This window comes from Eubalaena glacialis, chromosome 9 (genome assembly GCF_028564815.1).
Source record: "Eubalaena glacialis isolate mEubGla1 chromosome 9, mEubGla1.1.hap2.+ XY, whole genome shotgun sequence".
Taxonomy (NCBI): domain Eukaryota; kingdom Metazoa; phylum Chordata; class Mammalia; order Artiodactyla; family Balaenidae; genus Eubalaena; species Eubalaena glacialis.
Window position 1 is genome coordinate 38,263,073 of NC_083724.1, and position 21,565 is coordinate 38,284,637.

The window sequence follows — 21,565 nt, forward strand, 5'->3', positions numbered from 1 at the left end:
ATTAAGGGAGATTAAGAGACATGACTGCTAAATGCAACATGTCAGCCCGGATTGTATCCTGGACCAGAAAAGAGACATTGTTGAGACAGTTGGCAAAATTTGCATGGGGACTTGATGACAGTATTGTCATTGTTGATTTCTTGATTTGGATAGTTATATTGTGGTTATACTGGAGAGTAGCCTTGTTTCTGGAAAATACAAACAGGAGAACATCATGCCTCCAACCTTCTCTCAAATGGTTCAGAAAAAAGATTAATCATAATGGATGGAGGGCGATGAAGCAAAAATGTTGTAAAATGTCAACAGTGGAGGCATCTGGTGAGGAGGATATAGGAGTTCTTTACTATTTTGGCAACTTTTTTCTAAGTTTGAAATTATTTCAAAATAAATTACTTTTTAAGTGTGTTTACACACGTGAGCATGCTTGCATTTTTAGTATCTGCCAGGTATTATACTACCGACAGCCACCTGTCATCACTTAAAAATCTCCTTTCACTAACACAACATTGTAAAGCAATTATACTCCAATAAAGATGTTAAAATAAATAAATAAATAAATAAATAAAATAAAAACCTCCTTTCTGCCTGAAAAGTGACTACTGACACACAGATAAGGACACTTCAAACTTGCAACGCTGCAAATGAAAAATATTTCTATTTTTACTTTTTTACACTGTTTTAGATATTAACGTGTTGATGTTTGGGGCCTTAAATTAGGGGAGCCCGTAGAAACTTCTGAACACTAAATTTCTGGCCCTGTAAAGGTCAGCCAGTGGTACTTGAACTGGCTGGCCAAGGGAAACAACAACTAATCCTAAGAGGCCTTGAAATAGTCTTCTATCCTAAACTCAAAATAAAATGGCCTCACAGGTGATAATGGTACTGAAAATAGCATTTAATTTTACTTTCAGGCTCTTAACCCACTGAGTCTACTTGATTTCCATTAATCAGCATAAAGGGAAGCCAATGGCTACCTGCCCATCTCTTAAGGCTCTAGCTTACTTGTCATGCATTCCCAGAAGCACACTGTAAGATGACTAATCACTGACTGCTTCTTCAGCACCATATGTCTCCCAATTTCAAAGGAAAAACTGTCCCAACTAGAACCAGAACAACAGACTTCCTACCTCCTGCAGCTGGAGTCGAACCTTGGTAACTGCTCGGATCCAGTGCGCTCTGGCTTGGGTAAATGGCGAAGATGCACTCTCCTCGGGAAAACTTGTAACAGAGAAAAGAATGTTCCTTAAAAATAAGCCCAGGCCACAAGATGACAGTGCTCAAGGCAAAACTGCCAAATACCTAAAGTTAAAAGGTTTGTTGTATTCATGCCTATACTTATCTAGTGATTCAAGCCACTAAAACAGCATAGTCCTGAATATCCAATGTGAAAAAAATTCCTTAAATGACAAGTCCTTTTAGCTTTTCATCTGTTCCCTCTCTTTCTTCCCACTTTTCCACTCACCTGATGAGGCAGCTCATTGGGACAGTCAGGGATCAGGATACCAGCAGCAATCGCAAGGGCCCTAAGTCAATGACTAACATAGAAACCATGCAGAGAGGTGTGGAGTAACCCTCTCTCCCTACCTCTCAAGACCACCAGTCTCCCTTGAGTGTTCTACATAGCACCCTTAGGGCAGAATTTTGTTCCTGCAAACCGTTCCTGCTCCACTAAGTATTTTGGAAGGCTTTCCCATTCCTAGGCTACATCAAAGTGCTAAGAAAAAAGGCAGAGCCCTTGTCCTGCTATGATCTTGTTCCTTGAGCTGCCTCAGGACCACCCTCAGCGAAAGGAACAATAAATATAACAAAGTAGCTGTGAGACAGAAACACTAACCTGTATTAGAACAAATCATCATCATCTTAACTGTGGAATAGTGGTTAATTCTTGGTGATGATGCTTCTCCTCTCTCTCACTGGGGTCTACTGACAAGGCAGTAAAAAAGGACCCACTATTCTAGACACATAAAATATATGCTAGGCTCTGATGCCACCTAACTGGTTCAATTGTTTTAAAACATTTGTGGGCACTTCTGAAACTGGCCTGGACGTCACTTGCACAGCTAGGATCTGGGAGGACAGAGCCATTAGAGAAGGCCAGGCACCTTCTGCTGCTCGACCAAAAACTCTACCCAGACAACAGTATCTTTAAAGTCCAAGGTCGACAAAGAGCTATCTTTCCGTGGGTCGTCAATCCAGTAAAAAAGCTGGTCCAGAACTCAGTCTCCCTGATGTCTTGTCTACTAGATGAGCCACCAGAGATGATTAAAAATCAGGAAAACAAACAGAAAATAAGTTTCTACCTTCAAGTGGTGGAGTAGAGGCATCAACCATTCTCTAACTTTTACCACATAATCAGCATTCACTGCTCTGATCTTCCCATGACCTTGAAATTTGAGAATTTAAGTCACACCTAGCCCTTATCACTCTACCCCAGTGGTTTTCAACTAGGGACAGTTTTGCCCCTCAGGAGAAATCTGGCAATATCTGGAGACATTTTTCGGTTGTCACACTGAGAGTTGCTCCAGGCATCTAGTGTGCAGAGGCTAAGGATGCTACTAAAACACTACAATGCATACAATAGCTCCCCATAACAAAGCATTATCTGGCTAAAAATGTCAACAGTGCTAAGAATGAGAAACCCTGCTCTGCCCCAACCTATCAGCAACTCACTGACCAATTTAGCTCAATAAGAACAATACTCAAACTCTGTACTAAGCCTCATTCTGTGACTGTTAAAAGGACAAGTTTTAAATTTTTCTCCTTATGGGTACCAACTGCCAGACATACTGCTAGGCCCCAGGGAGACAGAAGGGTGGGTTAGATCTGGCTTCTAGACCAATTCTTTAACTCTTTCCCAGTTTTGTCAGCCAGGGAAAAAACAAAACAAAAGAAAAAAACAATGTTCACAGAAGAAATTTAAACATTAATCGGGTGGGAAGCCTATTTCATTCAAAGCAGCTCCTCTGAATGAAATGACCTGCAAGGCTCAGGTCAGTTTCAGACTCAAAGGCTGTCATATGTGGGGTCAACTAGTAAGCCAAGAACTGCAGACTCTAGAAGGCCTGGTACACTGCAGTTAAAATGTTCTTCAGAGATCCTCAAAATACATTGGAAATTACACCAAAAAGCAAAGGAAGCAGTGCAGAGATAAGCCTCAGTATCCTGATCACAACCACACCCAGCTGCAGGGAAACAAACAAAAAGCAACTGCATTCTGTTCAACAATACCATAGGGCAGGTACTGAGGAAACCATGTGAGCTCCTCAAGGTAACCATCACCTACCTCTCCTGTGGGCCTACGATGTGGTCTTTGTGTAGCACCAGATCTGGGGGTGGAGGGGTTGTAGCATCTTCTTTCGTCTCCTTGGGTTCACATGCTCCTCCCTTCTCCTCTTCACGTGCCACCTCCAAGGCTTTCTCTTGTTCTCCAAAACCTACTTGGCTGTCTCTGGAGAAGCTGCCAGAGCTATGGCAGGAATGAATCAAGTCCCTCTCCCGACGGTCATCATCTTGTTCATGACACTGGTCTAGTTCACTCAGCTGAGAGCTTCCTTGACTCACATTACAGGAGGAGCCACACCTACTACTGCTGGTGGGGCTGTGAGAATGAGAGGAAGACACATCAGTAAATACATACAAACTAAGGACCAGAACAAAGTAATGGATAAATCCAGGAAATAATGATTCTATCAGTGGCAAGGATCACAAACAGGAGGTTCCTGGGAAGAGAGGACCAAAGTTCACAATCTAGAAGAACTAGTCTCTGTTCAGCAAAATCACAACAGGAAAAATAACACAACATGCTGGGTTCTCCAATAGCACTTAACCTCAACCCCGCAATTGACTTTGAAGAATTCTTTATCTTAACGTGCTATTTTGTTAAGTAGGATTAAGAATTATTAAAATAGTCTGTTTATGCCTAAAATTCTCTACTCGGACTTCTTAAAAAACTTGTCCAGTGGCTGTGATTAAAGTTTTCTAATTTCCACAGAATAAAATGGATGGATGAAATCTACTCCCTTTTTCTACTACCTATTAAATTGAGATCCCCTTTTCTTCCTCTCCAATTGTAAATGTAAATGTCTGTTCCTCAGAATGAGCAAAGGAGAGTGAACATGTTCCTTCAATTATCTCTCAGCCATCTGTATGAGGTAATGGAAGCCACTGGGAAATGGAGGTTAGGACCAAGAAATTCCTCAGGGGAATGGTCTCATCAACATGAATGTTACAATGGTATCCCTGGCAGCATAGGGAGTGTCCCAAAGATGAACCTGCCCATCTATAGCTGAGTTGCTCTCAAGACATGGCTCAGTTTTGGACAAAGTGGACACAGTCCAACTCCAAGATCTGAGTCAGGGCCATATGAATACATTTCTGTACCTGAAGAGAGGTCAGCCCACCCCTCTCTCAACCACTTGAATTCCCATACCCAGAAAGGAAATTTGTTGCCCTGGTATAAGAGGTAGCAGCTATAGCAGAGAAAGTGGCAGTGAATCGTGACCAGAAAGAATACTATTCAAAGTTACTCCCTTAAGCCGTATACTGAATTTGGGGGATTCAGTCCTATTCAAAATGGAGGGACTTGGGGATGATCTATCAATACAAGATCTATCCTAGCCCATTTGGATAGTTCCATCCCAAGTCAGAGGCCCTTCGTTTTACTTCTGGTATTCTGCTGGAAAGGCTCCGTGCAAAAGGACAAGGAACTTCCTTGCCAAAGAGTCAAGCTTTAACTAAAGGGCTTATGTTTACTCTTGGCCAAATGAAGATAAATCATTATTGTTTTCCAGTGATATTTTCCCTATGATTCCTCCCAATTATCTGGTATTTCCAGGCTGATTTCTGATTCTTCATCCCATGGCAGCAGGATAGGTACCAAGCCACTGTTCTGAGTAGTTCCCAGCACACATATACACATGAACATGTGTGCGCACATACTCACATGATCTCCAAAGTACTTGACCAGCCTCTTTGGACTGGTTTGGGCCAGCGTTCAAGGCAGCATTCCTAAAATGCCCTGTATGGTGCTTCTTCTTAGGGGAAATAATACCCTTTGCAGGTGGACCCTGCACAATGCTCCAGACTGAATAACTACAGCAAACGATAGCTCTGAGCTCCTGTGAGACTGTACTGAAAGCACTTATCAGACACCAGTCTCATGGGTAGTAAAATGCAGAGACTGGAAGAAGCTGTGCAAATCCATATGGAATATATATAGTATAGGTTATTCCAAGCCATCCTTTGCATTTTGTATTTTATTTAATACCCTCATTGCCACTGGAGAAAGCATCTTAGAAGACTTGGAAAAGCAAAGCAAAGTAGGTCTCTCCTGGCTATTACAGATATAAGTGCCAAAGGCCCAAGAAAGCATTCTAGCCTATCATGTGGTTGTAATTAATATACGCCACTCAATGACTTGCTGCCTCTTCTTGCCCTCCCTTCTCCATTCTGCATTATTCAAGGCAGAGCAAACCAGAGTGAGTAAATCTCACGACCTAGCCTTGCCTTTAAGCAGGAAGCTCCTTGTTCCAATAAATGAATTACATTTGGCAGAGAGAAGAGAAGATGACAATGTCCACCTATTATTTCTTCTTACTTAACCCCTAATTAACATGAAGCCCAGGTGCTGGGAAAGACACAGGAAGGATAAAAAGCAGGCTATGATTAAGCTACCACTAAGTCATTGCATCATAAATGGTCAATTCTTTAAAATCATTTATGATGCTTTAGTTGAGAACAGGCCTTTTGCTGGTCTTTGGTTCCTTGATGTCATGTAGAGCAACTGGCTGCTGTACATTCGAAACAGAGTCAATGCTAGCAGGCGCTGCCTCCTCTTCATGTGCTTCTGGCTGGTGAAGTAGCTCAGAGACAGTGCAGTGTTCTTCCTCATGACTCTCTGAAGGACAGGTGGGGTCAGAGAGGTTATCTTTGGTACCCCCGTGTTCTCCAGATGCTGGGATTTCCTGCTGGTTTTCCACTTCTCCAGGCCCTGAAAGCTCATGAGCACATATACTTGGCCTGGTCTCCAGCTGCCCAGAGGTCCCAGAGGGCTGAGTCAAAACCTTAGCTGGTTCAGCACTGGCCCCAGACATTTGGGAAGACTCCAAAGTTTTGTCAGCCTCACTGAATTTAAGGTCCTGATCACTGCTGATAACCAAAACTGGAGAGGAGGATTCTGCAGGCATTTGTTCAGGGTCCCATTTGTTCTCTTTCAGCCATGGGAATGAAAGATCCAGCTTCTTTCCAAACCTTAGTTTTGAATCACTTGCCACTGCACTACTCCCTTTCCCCTCGTTACCTCCCTCAAATAGAGTTGACAACTTCTTAAAACTGGACATTAAACCAGTCTCTGTTGCTCTATTGCCAGAGGAGGAAGGCGAGGAAAAGAAAGAGCTCAGTGGTTTCCGATAGTCAGTAGCAGAGGATGGGAAATGGAGTTTTGGCCAATTGATCATGTTTGGGATTTCAAAATGAGGACTTGGCTGCTCCGTTTCCTTGGGGACTGCAGGTGGACCTTTCTGGGCATCAAGTATCCCATAGTTTTCTTTGGCACAAAGCACAGGTTCCTCCAACGGACGGTGAGAAAGGTACCCTTGGGTTTCCAGTGTGGCACTCCGGCCAACACTCGCCTCACTGAACACTGTAGTATTGGTTTCTAGTGAATTGGTTGCCTGTAACTCTAAGAAGTCTTGGTTTGTGGAGGCAGACTGCATATCTGGCTCTGGCTCAAGAGGAAGAGGTAGGTGAATCGGAGGAGGAAGCTCTTTGGCAATCCAGGTAGGTTCTGGATGCAACTGTGTTGGCAATGAGATATGCTCTGCTTCCAATGATGCCTCTGTGTCTGTACCCTGCAACATCCTCATGTCTCCTTCATCACTCAGAGACAATACTCCTTGCCCAGTATCGTCCCCTGAGACAGAAGATGCAGCCTCAATGGTTTCAGAACGTTGGGGTTCTGGAATATTGTCAGGAATATTATTGTTTTCCATTTCAGTTGTTAGGTTAGGATCATCCGTCAAGGTCTCCGAGTCTGACTTTGCACTAACCACAGTCATTCTACAGTCACTGACTATAGCTTTTGAATTGAGTGCTCCAAAGGTAGCTTCTTTCCACAAATTTTCGGGAGGTACTGATTCTTCAGTATCTCTGGAACCACCATTTTGAAGCAATGCAGTAGCTGGAATAGATGATTCTTGTTTGTATGTCTCTGGTTTGGGACTTTTAAAAAGTCCAAATAACTCACCTTTGAGAGGCTGAGATGATGTGCCAGAAGAAAAAGAGAAAAAGGAGTTTTTCTTTGGAGGTTTAGGAGAAGAGAAAAGTCCAGAGAAAGTTTTAGGAGGTTCAATTAAGGACCCAGAGAAAGATTTCACTTTGGTCACAAACCCTGAAAGCATTTCTACTGAAGAGTCCAACATTGATTTGTCTTCCACTTTATCTGCATCTTGACTCTGGAGGTGCCCTGTAAATCCTGGCTCCACAGAGGAAGAAGCTGGCTCCAGGATCTGTGTTAAGACCTCATCAGGGGCCTTTTCTAATGGCAAGTTCAGTGGGTCACTAGTAAATCTTTCACTTTGGTGGTAGGTAGTACATGTGTCAATATGGTTAACCTTTTCAACCAAATGGCTATCATGTGAAAAAGAGCTGGCTGGTGAGTCACTCAGAAAGGTTTCCTGTATGAAAGCCTCTTCTTCATGGGGAGATACCTCGAGGGTCTCTGGACCAACGAGCAGTGTTTCAGACTGTGCCTGAAATTGTTGCGAATGAGGAACAATGTCTTTTTGTGACTGACTTACCTGGAAATCTTTTAAAGATGTCCCTGATCCATTAGTGGAACCTAGTTTTCCTGGATAGTCGTTTTCTACATTGACCTCATCTGCAAGGGAGGTAACCTTAGTGGTGTTGCTAATGGAAACACAAGGAGCCATTTGCTGTTCATGAACTACCTCCTGGACTATGCTACCTCTATTGTCATTAGAACCTTCTCTAGTCATTGTATCACTCATGCGTACAAAAACACTTGGCTTCTTACAGGGCTGGGAAGTCACTGGAGCATCAGCTGAAAGGCTGTGTTTTTCCCCAGGAGTCTGCTGCTTTTCATCCAAAAAGGACAAGTTGAAGAAACTGAAAAAGCTATTACGAGAGGCATTCTTTTTGCTGCCTGAGTTAGCAGTGGAAAAAAAGGAAGGAAGTGTGAATAGCCCTTCTCCTTGAGATGTGGTTCTTGGTAGAGAAGTAGAGGCTCTGTTCTCAGATTTTTCGGATCCAGTCAGGAAAGAAAATATACTCTTTCTGGTTGGTAATTCTGGTTGGGATGGAGATGTTGTGGCAGTTGAAAAACTCTGGTCTTTGTCAGAAAAATGATCTTGTTCATTTGAATTTCTTCTGCTCAGAATATCTGATGATATTTTATCACTTCTTGGAACTTCTGTCACTGTAGACACACCACTAGTCTCTACTGAAGAATCTCTGGAGGATTCTTTGAGACATCCTGTTGAGAAAGATGAATTTGGTGACTGGTGGAGTTGGTGGTCTCTGGAGGGTGCCTCTTCGTCAGTCAAATGATCACCCTGGATCTCCCTGATTGATGGTTCCTTTAGCTCACTGTCATCAATAGTAGTCTGCTTGTTCAGATTTCTAACTCGAACCTTCCCTTTAGAAGAAACTGGTGCAGCAGGAAAGTTTCCAACATCCTGTTTAGTTAGATGTGCAGGATTAGGACTTGACTTGACCTCATCCTTATTAGTCACTGAAGAAACAGACGTATTTTCAGTTGTCTGTTTAGGAGATACATTGGTTTTAAAGAAATCCCCAAGGGAATCAAAAACATTTGAAACACCAGGAGATTCATTCTTTTCCTGAGATGATATCTTTCTATTTTTATCACCATTCTTTTCTAAATTTGGTGATCTTTCTTTATTCACCTGGGTTTTAAAGAAGTTCAAAAATCCAGATGCCTGTTTCTCGTTTGCTACTGCACTTACTGAAGAGTCTTCTCCCTGACCAAAGAGTTTCAGTGCACTTTTAAATAATGTTCTCTCAGACTCTTTGGAAGACTGGTCCTGAGGAGGCTCACAATTCTTGCATTCATCCCTACTAAACTGTGATACAAGAGGAATTGAAACAGAATCAGCTGTAATCATCTTGTCATCTTCTATATCGGATTGAGCCTGAGAAGTTGTTTGGTTTACCTGGAAAACAGATTTTAACAAACTTTGTTTTTTCACATGAACGCTTTTATTTAAAGGGAATTCTTTCTTCATATTTTTAGTAAATTCTGGTCGCTGAACACTGGATACCATTTGTCTCTCTGAATCCTTCTTGAGAAGACTTTCTTCCTCATTTTGGGAGTTACTCTCTAGTTGCTTACTCAAGATTAATGACTGAAGACCATCATTTGTGATCTCTGCTAAGTTTGACTGCTGATCTATTTTCTGCATGGCTGAAGACTCTAAGGATTCATTCTTATCAAAATTCAAAGTACTTCCAGTTGAAGCACCCAAAGCAGAAAACGACGAAGTCACTTTGTTCAATGATGACATCTCTTCTGTTTGCTGTGGGATGTTAGTCTTATTTTCAGGATGAACCAAAGAGGCAGCTTCTTCAGAAGAAGACTGGATCCACTGGAAACTGGAAAGGTTAACTGATGAATCCTTCACTAGAGTCTGATTCTTATCTCCCTTTATAATTTGATATTTATTTAAGACATGATTACCAATCGTTTGGGGCTGATTTCTGAGATCCAATGTACACTCAAAGTCTTCAGAACCACCCAGCCTTTCTTTAAAAGATACATAATCTCCTTTTGACTTTTGAGGAGTATAGCCTGAAAAATCTAATGGTTGATCCCTTTGGCCATAACTTGACTTTTCAAGTACTTGTGAAAACATTCCTAAATTTAGATACATTGGTCCCTCACTTCTTGGCAAAGCTACAGATAAATCAAGAGGGTCATCAATTGGTTCCTCTTCAACATACCACAGTAATTCGTCTTCCCTGTCAAGTACTTTAAAACTGTAAGCAGGAATAGTGCTATCATCTAATGTAATACTTGATAGATCATTTGTCTGTAAGTCACAATTCAAATACTCTTCATAAGAACAATCAGGTGTAAATAAATATGCATACTGCCCAGTAGAATCAGTAAGGAAAGAATAGATATATTGACCATCGTGGAACATAAAATATCCATAATCTCCATCCTCCGATGGCCACCACACTCCATTTTCAAGACATGACAACCATTCCTGGTATTCATAACCAACACTTGAATAAACAAAGTTTTCATCCATTCTTAATGAGTCTAGATTAACTATGGGGCATGTACTCTTCTCATAACCTGAAGAACAACTTAAGTCAATGGGCAATTCTTCTAGTGAATTCTTAGTCTCATTAATTGGAAGATAACAAGAATTTCCATATAATGAGTTAGCTGCCCACATATCACCTCTCAATAAGTAATCTTCATTAAATGCTAACTGGTTGAATGATTCATGTGGTAAGTCACACCAAATGACACTGTTTAGATTTGTTCTCCACTCCAAGATATTTGCATTTTGATCTTTTTGGCAAAAATTTATTGCTGGATTTTCTGAGTCAGGCCACAAGAAAACACCGGCTGATGGAAATGTATTTTGATTCAACATATAATAAACTGGCTGAAGTTTTCTGGAATTTTTAGAGAAATCTTTTATATCAGAATCCCATTCATAAGAGAAAGGACTGTTCATCTCTTCAAAAGCCTGATAGTGGTTTGACTGCCTAAGAATGTTAGTATTTAGCATAGGTGAATTTAACTTGTCAGAATTTTCATGTAGTTTTGCCTCAAGAGCGTGGTGTGGTGTCTGCCTCTTAGCCAAAGATTTCTCTAATAGGTCCTGCTGAGCAGTTGGAGTGCAGTGAAGTACACTGTTCTCAGAAGAGGGGAAATTCTTTTCACATTGCTGGTTTTTCCATGTAGGAGGGCAATAATGGTTATCAACCCAAGCATCAGATAATGGTATGTTTTCTTTAGGTAAAGATAAGCAGCTTTTTATGAAGCCAGAAGTTTCCTGTTTTTCATGGTTCCTCTGGTTCTCAAAAGTCACACATGAAGTAACAGGGATCTCATCCAAGGATAAATGCTTTTTTCCATTCAAACCCTTTAGGTCACCTAAAGACATGGACTTTGCTTCATCTGGTTTACAATCAGTCATACTGTTATTTGATATCAAATTAAATATTCCAGAGAATAAGCTCAGTGTATTATTCCTGTGAGGAGAGTCATCTTTCTTCACATTTAATTCTTGTTGACTAGACAAGTTTTCAAGAGAAGAAAACCTGTTAAACAGGCCAGAAAGGAGGCCCCCTTGGGTTCTTTTCTTGGAAGCTTTATCTACAAGTTTGTCATCACTCATTTCATCAACCAAGGTGGGTTTCAAAATGGTAGACGTAAACGCTAATGAAGAGTCTGGTACTGTTGAGGATGTCACTTGTGTAAAATTCTTACTTTCTCCTAAAGAATCTGAAGGTATATGCTCTTTGGACACAACTCCAGGAATGTTTAAGGTATCTCTTTCACAGTTCTCTATTGCTCTGTGGTCACTTGAGTGTAATTCCTCTATACTCCCAAATTTCCCAAGATCATTATTAATATTTGGAGCCGAATCAGACTTTATTTTATTAAGTGTGACATCTTCAGGAGTATTTATTTGGTCACTCTTATTAGATGTCTTTATATCACCAAATTTCCCTAGATTACTATGAATATTTGGAACTGAACTAGATTTTATTGAACTAAGTTTGGCATTTGCGTGGCAGTTTCTTTGGATCTCTTCATCAGTGGTTACTGCTGAGCCATGAAAACTCTGGTCATTGACAGTTTTATGGCTGTCAGTGAAAGAAAATTTAAAAAAAGGGAACATGCTTCCTTTCTCTCTTACATCCTGCTGCTTTTCAGAATGACTAAGAACTTTGAAAAATGGAATATCTAATTTTCCACTAAAGGAAAAGGAATGCCCACCTTTCTTAGGGCCCCTTTCCCATCCATCTTCCTCCAACTGGTGAATTTTCATAGAGTCTGACAAAGTCTCCTTTGAATAGGTCTCAGGAGAAGTGAGCAAAAACTGGCTAAAGGATTTTCTGAGTGGCTCAAGGAAATCATCGTCATCAGTAATTTTGTCCCCCTCTAATGGCTTTGAAGATGGCTCTTTATTTGCAGTTCTGCTGCCAGCTACACAATGATGTCTTAAAGTATCTTTGGCACATATTTTTGGTTGGTCTGGTAACAGAGACAGACCTGTACAGGGTTCTCTTTCCAACGGACTCGCAACATCATCTTTCTTACTTGCAGAATGAGCTAAGTTAGAATGTTCAGTGGCTGCTTGGGAAGACAACAAATCCTCACTTAGGGGCATTTGGTAGTGAGGAGTTTCTCTATCACTCCTATCTAAAGTGACAATGCTACTGTCATTGCCAAGGGTATCTTCCCTTTGATTTGACTCCGAACCACACGCAACAATGTTTTCCTTTCTTGTTGGCTTGCTCTGGTCATCATCTTTTTTGGTTTCATCCTTTTCCAAAAAGATTTTTAATGGATTTAGCATGCTGCAAACAGACTTTATAACTGAACTCTGACTCTGTGAAGCAGAGTCCCTTCCAGTAGTTTCTGTTGGATCCTGAAAGTTTAAACTTCCAGTTTTACTGTCCATGTGCTCATTTTCAGAGGTTTTGTCATGTTTGCCAACGTCCTTATTGTCAACTGTTTGAGAAGATAATGGAGATGGAGATCGTATGGAAAGATCCTTCTCTGATGCTGACTTGGCTCTGGGTCTAGATGGCGAATTAATCTCCTCTGTTTGATTAAGAGTTTCTGTTTTCTCTGGAACTAAATAAACCAGCTTTTCCACAGAGGTTGTTAGATGCTTTGTGCCTGAACCCACCTTTTCTGTGAGGGAACTGAATAAAGAACCAACAGCACATTTTACTCCATTCAGCTCAGGGAAAGAGATGGCTTTGTCCTTGTCATTCCTGACAATGTTTAAAGATGGTATTTGATTCCCTGGCATTTTCTGTTCTGCATTATTAACAGTAATATTGTGTTTAAGTGTTTTTTTAGTTTTTGAAAGGGAGCCAAATCTATTAATCTCCTCTTCCTTCTCTGCTAAATATTCTGACACTGTTTCTACCAAACACTGAAGCTCACCCATTGTATCAATATAGTCCTCCTTGGGTTCCTCAATAGAGGAAGGGGTCATCTCTTCCACGGGGCACCCAGACAGATTTCCAAGTGTGTCTGTAGCACAATTCATCCTTTGTGATGAGAATGCAGGATTTGCTCCATAATATTCTTCTGGAAAACCTCCAATATGATGGACATTGGATGGATGACATGTTGGTGACAGTAAATCTTCCTGCTTATCAGAAACGGGGGAACCCAGAAGTTCATCAGAAGTACTGCTGGCAGAACCTTCAAGAATATCTAATGGAGTGAAATTAGTGACATGCTGGTTTAAGCCAGATGACTTTTCGCAGTTCTTAAAACAACCAGGAAGATCATAATCATGACTTTCCAAGTTAGTGGTCCACATGCCACTCTTAACCACAAATCCATTTTTGTAGGGACGCAAAACTGGGTAATTTTGTTCCTTCTTCTCAATGTGGCAAAGGTCACAATTTTCAGTGTTAGGATATGTACTTTTCAAGTTAGTCTTAGTTCCTGATTTATCATCATATTGGCTTTTTTCACTGTCTTCAAAATGACTATATAAGGGTGTCTTTTTCCTTCTCCTATCTATTGTATCATATTTCTGAGGATATCTAGAGAAAGTAGATGTTTCAAACTTAAGGTCATAATTAAAGGCAGTAGAGAATTCTGTCTCTTGGCTTTGAGATGGTATCTTTTTCCAATTCTTATACTTTGGTTGTATTTGTTGGCTGTAATATTTATCAGTTTTTGAAAGAGTTCTCACTTCTTTTACCTCTGCGTCCTTTAAGTTTATGTTACTGTTTTCTAGAGCCTCTTGTGACATTTTCCCCTCTATCTCCTCATATATACCTTCTTGCTCTTCATAGTCAACATCAGAGAAATATGAAATAATCCTAATTTTGTCACTTTGAACGTGCAAGCCTTGTCTGATGTAAAGAGATAAAAATGGAGGAATAGTAAGGCAAGAAAAAAAGGAAAAACAGGGAAAAGGAAGAAAAATTATAAGATTTAGTACATATTCAATGAGACAACTAAAATTAATAAAACTATCAATTTGATAAAAACCATTCAGACTGAAAAGACAAGATAAGGAAATCAACATGTCCTTAAATCAGTATTATAGCAATGTAGTCAAAAAGTTTTTCCACATTAGAAAAAGAATACCTATAACAACTTTAAAATACTTCACTTGCTACCATTAACTATTTAGGATCCTTTTGTTTTCTAAGAAAGAAAGAAACAAACAAACAAACAAAATGAACATATTCCATCAATATTTAGAATATATTTACAATGCCAAAGTTTAGAACTGTTACATATTCCATGAAAATATATCAAGGGATTTCAAGAAATCTAAATTTGTTGATGAATTTGGATCTGAAATGCCGCCAAGCTGTTAACTTGCTGAAGGTTGTATTTTAGGCAGTACAGCCAAGAATATAGTCAAACATACTACTTTTAAAAAGAAAAATATGTATAAAATATAATAATAATCTTTGACTACCATAAGTCAAACCCTGTTATAGTACCACAAAGAGAAAATTATTTAAAGCATCATAATTTGTCGTTTGTGAAATCTAAAGGCTATATGTATTGAGGATCACAGTGAAATGAAAATCTTTCCCTATACTGATAACAGAATCAGAAGCTACACGCCCAACTTAAGTCAGTGAATACAGAAGACAGCCAACCTTACTTTCACTGAAGTTAGAGACTGCCTATTTCCTGGGTACTGAGGTGGGCGTGGAGAGAGGGCCTGCAGACTCGGAGCTTGTCGGCTCAATGTGTTCTTTTATAGATCTAACAGCCATTAGCATTTATTTAGGAAACAGAAACAACATCAAAGTGGTCACTTAGTCACTAAAAATCGTCAAGAGTGAGACTAATATTCTTTTGACCCCTCTCAACACTAGAGATACTCTGGCTCTTTAATAGCTAACAAAGTCCAACAGTATTGTCAAACCTCAAACTATATATTTTTATACAATATATGTGTATCTCCCATTATTCTGGTTTAATATATATATATATATATATATATTAAACATGCAGTTTCATCACTCTCAGACATCCTCAAAAATTCAAACTAAACTAACTCCATCCTGGAAGAAGTCTTTATCGTTCCAACTTAAATCAGTAGATAGCCATGGCTGTAGTAACTGAAACTATTTATTTTTACACTTCTAATTTACTGGAAGGTACTACGAACATGTTTGTTCCCTCAAAGATTTTAAATTCTTCCTAAAAAGCTCTAACTTAAGGTCTTAGACTACTTCCAAGAACTTAGTATTTACAGAAATAGAAGTTTAAAAAGCAAACCAGTGATATAATTTCTTCAAAAATTTTTAAAGAAAAATCATTTCAAAAATTTAAGTTAAAAATGACTATAATACAACTTTACTTAAAAATCATGTTAACTTTTCCTCTGCTGGAGATGATAAAATATTTACTCTTTAACCTCATTTCATATACTGATACAGAAAACTAATCAGATTTATATGTGATCAATTAAAGAAAAATTTTAGGAAAAAAATTTGCAACTTAAAGTACATCACTAATGCTCCTCCAAGTGTTACTTTTTACAGCAGTGATAACAGGGTAATGATCAGGTAAACTACATATTCTTCTGGACAACTGCAGTCATTTAGGTTGATGTGCCATTATTATTGCTAGCCTGCACACTGAATGCTTACAAATACAGAGGGGAAAGAGGGCCAAAAGAATTTTTTTTTGCTATTATGTTTTTTTCTTAAAGACAATATAAACAACTAAAACCAAATGAATAAAATATGCAAATATGCAATCAATAAACCAGCAAGAAGTAGGGACCAACTTCAGTAGGATTCCTGTGACATTTCTTTTTAGATTCAAATTATGAAGAGTAAGAATTCTACATGATGGTTGATATATGAAAAAATTTCACTGAAAATACTCTCAGAGATGATAGTAAACTGAGTCAGGATGTTGTCTAGCAGGTATATGACCATCTGAGGTTCAGGATAAATATTCACCAGTTTGGTATGGTGGGCAAAAAAATGAGATCATCCTATAGTATGGTCAATTTAAGCAACCAAAAGTATGAGCTAACTTGGAATGGTTTTTTAAAAAACTAACCTCCAACCAGTAAAATATTGATTCAGCCAAGGATCATCAATGGATGCTAAAATCAATGGATAAAAGGTTGTTGGAGAAACAGAATACTGACACAATCTCAGGTATCATCCCAGAGATCCTTAATTACAAAAAGAAAGGTAACTTTACATTGGAGAAATCTGGTATGTATACCAGATTAACCAAGAGATCAAACTAAACGTTAACAGTAATGAGACAAGGTAAAATGTGACTGCTGAGGCACTGTGAAGGAAACATCTATGCAGTGTTTTTGCCAAAAATGTTTAACCTGATTCTAAACATGAAAAAACAATCAGATCAAACCAAATTAAGAGGCATTCTCAAAACTAGTTGGGACTCTTCAAAAAATGTTAGTGCCTCAAAAGACAAAAAAGAATAAAAAAAAAAAAAGTATGGGAATTTTGTTAGGTTATAGGAGACTACAGAAACAGGGAAATCACATGTAATGTACCATAATCCTTAATTGGATCCTGCATCAAAAAGGAAAATATATATATAAAGAACATTATTGGGACAACTGGAAAAATTTAAATATGGTCTATATGTTAAATAATATAATTGTATTGTCAAATTTCTTGAGTGTGATCATAATATTAAGGTTATGTAAGAGAAAGTCCTCTTTCTTAGGAGTTACATGCTGAAGTACCTCCTGGTAAAGTAACATGGTATCTGCAACTTACTTTCAAATGGTTCAGAAAAAAAAAATGTATGTGTGGGACTTCCCTGGAGGTCCAGTGGTTAGGACTCTGTGCTTTCACTGCCGAGGGCCCAGGTTCAAGCCCTGGTTGGGGAACTAAGATCCCACAAGCTATGTGATGCAGCCAAAAAAAGAAAATATGTGTGTATATAAATATATATTAGAGAGAATGAGATAAAGTAAATGTAACAGAATGTTAATACAACTGGTAAATCTAGGCAACATGAATATGTGTGTTCATTGTACTGTTTCTCTAAATTTTAAGTCTGATTTTTTTTAAAGTTGGGGGAAGAGTAGGGAGCATATATGTATGTATTTGCTTTATACTCATAAATATATGATGATGGTCTACGGAAGGGTAATAAGAAACAAGGGTGGTAAGAGAACTAGGAGACAGGAAGGTGATGCAGTAGAGGAGGACAACAGGTGTGGGTGGGAAATTCTTTGCTGTATACTACATAGCACACCTTAATATATTTTTACATGTAAATGTTTTATGTATTTAAGAAATTAATAAAAAGGTTTTTTTTTTTAAGTTCCAGCAAAAGTACTGAATCTGCTATAGTGAGCTCATATTGGTTTTCTTCTGAAGTTCCCAGGGAAATATTTAGGTAGGAAGAATTACCCAAGCATGTAACATCTGTGATTTTCTTTTTTTAATCTTGGTGAAAGGTGTATCAAAATCACTGGGCTGAGCAGAGAGGTGAGCAGGTTTTTTTCAGCCATCCACCCCAAGTGGGCCTGCCCTCACCTGATGATCATAAAGAAAATTCTTACCGATGGATATGCATAAATGTGAACATATGGAAGAGGAAAAAAAAAGAATCTACATAAAATGGCTGCAGGTTGATCCACCATACTGCTATATTTCCTCTGTCACCTCAGGTTAAGGTACCCAAATCCTTGATGTCAGTTGCATCCTGGGACCTGCATACTAGGAAGAGAAAGTGCTTTGTTCCCAATACCCACCTGAGGGCCCGCCGCTCTGGATAATCGAGGTCATAACTTTGCACAGAGTCATTGCAAGAGTCCCGGGAACTGCCCTGAAGCAGCAGCTGCTGTGGCAATCGCACAGGCACAGGGAATTGGTGCACAGAAGCATTGGGCTGGGAAGTCGTATGGTAAAGAGGTGGGATGCTATTGCTGGCCTCACTGCGATAGTCACTATCTCGGTCATCAACGGCACTATCAGGATCTTCAAAAGCTGTGGAATAAGCACAGTCAGTCAAAGCACCCCAGCTTTATTTAGTTCTTCAGAATTTTTTTCTGCTTCTAACTTAGGTAGCCACAAGCCTGGACCTTGAGAACAAGAGCAAGCTGAGCTGCACATGAGCCCAGTGACCTCAAGTCATGCAAAAAACTGTCTCAATATCCACAAGTCTCTCTCCTTAACGAATGAGATAAGACACTTGGTTTAATTTTAGTGCTGATTCTTAGAGGAGTTCCAAGTTCCATTTTCCCAATGCAGAATTCTCTGGAATTCTGCTTCTCTAAGCTATCATAACCCTAGTAAAAATCTGCTTTTAAATGTCTTAAATAGATTCTGGCCCTGTACTATTATCAAAATGGGGCAAAAGGGGGAGAAACAGTTTTTCCATCTCTTAGAAAAGAGAAATTTTTGTTTAAAGTTAGCATGATGTTTTCAGACTTTAAAAACACATGGTTGAATCAAATAAGCAGGTCCACCATCGGAAGCTGGTCCAAGAAATCAGGAAGGTCAAAGCCAAGACTTAGAAGTCAAGTTAAAAGTTCTAGATGCAGCTGAGAACAGCAGCAGTCTTACTGTCTTGCTGCAACATTGGGTTTTTCTAATAATTTCTGTCGAGCACCCACACCCTGGGCTCAGAATTCCCATCCCAAGCCTGGGCTGAAGAAGAGGAAAACACGTGCACTGTCAATGGGGTCTTACTGACAATGCAGCCTAGTTTATCTAACAGCAGTGACTACAATTTCATAGAATTATTTCTGCTTTTCAGGCCAGCACCTGACAAGCTACAGTTTTTTCTTGATGTTAGCTAAAATGACCACAGTTACAAATCCTGCTCCAAGCAAAAGTAAAAATATGCAATACTGTGCTTGGAAAGGGAGTTCAACCTAATAGTGTGTTGTAGTTTATTTTATATAGAAGCCATTTCTGATACCATATCCATATGTGTATAATTAATAAGGTCCCATATGTTCTTTCTTGCCAAGTTTCTATTAGGCTCACAGTAAGGAAAAGGAACATTCACCATCCAAAATGGAGATACTTTTAGCAGATGATGGACTCATCATATTAGGAATTTTAAAAAAATCTTCATAGCAATGTGGACAGTGGAAGCTCCTAATGACCATAAAATTAGGCTTTTACACGTAGGAGATAAGAACATATATTGACACAGTGGAAACAGAAAAGAGTTAATGAACCAGAGAAAAAAATCCAGACAGAAATGATAAAACCTGGGGACAAACGGAAAGTAATAGGGAAATGACCCCTTGGCTTCTACATCAGACAACTTGGTAGATAATCCCACTAAAAAAGACAGGGAACACACAACATGTGGGTTCCAGACAACACTTGGGGTTACAGCTGGGAGTAGGGGTAAGAAGATCTTTCGAGCTTTTCCCACTTGAGTTTAAGGCAACATGTGAACATGAGAAAAGAAGAGGAGAATGATCAGAACTCCAGGGGAAAAAAATCAGTATGAGAAAGAGACTAAGCTTCAAATGGTCAGGAACAATACCAATCAAACATAGGGGATGCAAAGCATTCTAATTACAAAGCACTCTGATCACACATTAGGAAAGAGAGACTTTGGAGGTACTGATTTTAGACCTTGTTGCATTTGCTGTTCTGAAGACAAGAAAGGATCAAGGGACAAAAACCAGTATGCCATCCAGACTTAATTCTTTCTGAACTCACGGAAGGAGTAAGTGTGAAGAAGTCAGTGCTGGAGTATTCATGCATACAGATGAGGGGGCAGAGGCAACAAAAGAGACAAAGCCAAAAGTCTATTTAAACTCTGGCAGGAGAATATGCTATTAGTTTATAATCCAGAGAACCAAGATTTAGTTTCCAAAGAAGCAGCAGTGATAGACAATCCTATTGCTTATGAGTCCAGGAGAGGGTAGGTCAGCCAGAGGTAGGAGCCCAGGATCCAGAGCCAGAAACTACCTGGATAGACCCTTAGTTTCTCACGGCATCTGACCTTAATAATACTCCTTAATAATGCTCTGCTTTATTCTGTTAAGCTAAGGGGAGGAATATTCCAAAACATTCCTAAAGGCTGACACATTTCCACACTGAAGGAATAAAGGGCAAATACTATGAAATACAGTGTCGGGGCTTCCCTGGTGGTGCAGTGGTTGAGAATACGCCTGCTAATGCAGGGGACATGGGTTTGAGCCCTGGTCCGGGAAGATCCCACATGCCTCGGAGCAAATAAGCCCGTGCGCCACAACTACTGAGACTGTGCTCTAGAGCCCGCGAGCCACAACTACTGAGCCTGTGTGCCACAACTGCTGAAGCCCGTGAGCCTAGAGCCCGTGCTCCACAACAAGAGAAGCCATCGCAATGAGGGGCCTGCGCACTGCAGCAAAGAAGCCCCCGCTTGCCGCAACTAGAGAAAGCCAGCGTGCAGCAACAAAGACCCAACGCAGCCAAAAATAAATAAATAAAAATAAATAAATTTATTTTAAAAAAAAGAAACAAAGTGTCTGTGGAAAGAAGAGGCCAGGAGTAGAAGAAAAGAGAGTATGAAAAGTAGGAGGGGACAGGAAAAAGGAAATACAAGGAAGTGAGGTGAGACAAAGGACAGGAGCAGAAAAAGGGTAGGTCAAGGGCAACAGCCAGCTTTTCTCCCCCTATACCATCCCCAGTTTCCTTATAAAGTAAATCTCCTAGCACCACCAAAGCTGATTAGAAACTAAAGAGGCAAATTAGTTTAAGGAAAAGCCCTGAATGAAAGAATTGTACTTTCAGTGTAGCAGCAACAATCTCTTACTGGCTCTACACTCTACCCCACAGTAGTATTTCACCTAGAACGGAAAACTTCTGGCTTCACTGAGAAAGAGAGACTGAGTACAGGTTTGGTTACTCAGCTTAAGGCGGACTTGTGAGCTAGTCTGAGGGCAAAATTTGAAAAGTCCCTTGAAATTAAAAGGCTGGGAAAATTTACTCATTCAAATATTTATTGAGTGCCTACCAGTGAAGGCCAAACAACACAGAAGACTCAGTGTATAGAGTCAGTCTAATAGGAGAGAGAAAATATGGATACAAATACAAGGACGTATCTATCATGAGAACAGTACTAACCAAATGCTGTATGAGTTGACGGTTAGGTCATTTCCTGTTAGGGTGAACAGGGAAATCATTATGGAAGATATGACTCTGAAAGACTGGAGGGTTTTCAATAGGTGAAGATGGGGGGCGGGGGAATACCTTCTAGAATCTGGACAAAAGCAATGGCATGAGTAAAGGCCTAATGGTGGAAAGGCTATATATATTTTGGCAAAACATTCTGTAGCTCATTTAGCAGGTACATAAAAGGACATGGAAGGGAATGAGAGAA

The 21,565-nt window shown here is 39.7% G+C and overlaps 1 protein-coding gene across 1 annotated transcript in view; it reads right to left on the reverse strand.

Annotated features, from left to right (window-relative positions):
* UNC13B (unc-13 homolog B) overlaps positions 1-21,565 on the reverse strand; it is a 234,059-nt gene that overhangs the window by 90,814 nt on the left and 121,680 nt on the right. Inside the window, exons 8-10 of the mRNA XM_061200300.1 lie at positions 17,985-18,219; positions 3,284-3,598; positions 1,128-1,218 (exon numbers count right to left, since the gene is read on the reverse strand). Coding sequence (XP_061056283.1) covers positions 1,128-1,218; positions 3,284-3,598; positions 17,985-18,219 — 641 coding nt within the window. The remainder of the gene's footprint in view (positions 1-1,127; positions 1,219-3,283; positions 3,599-17,984; positions 18,220-21,565) is intronic.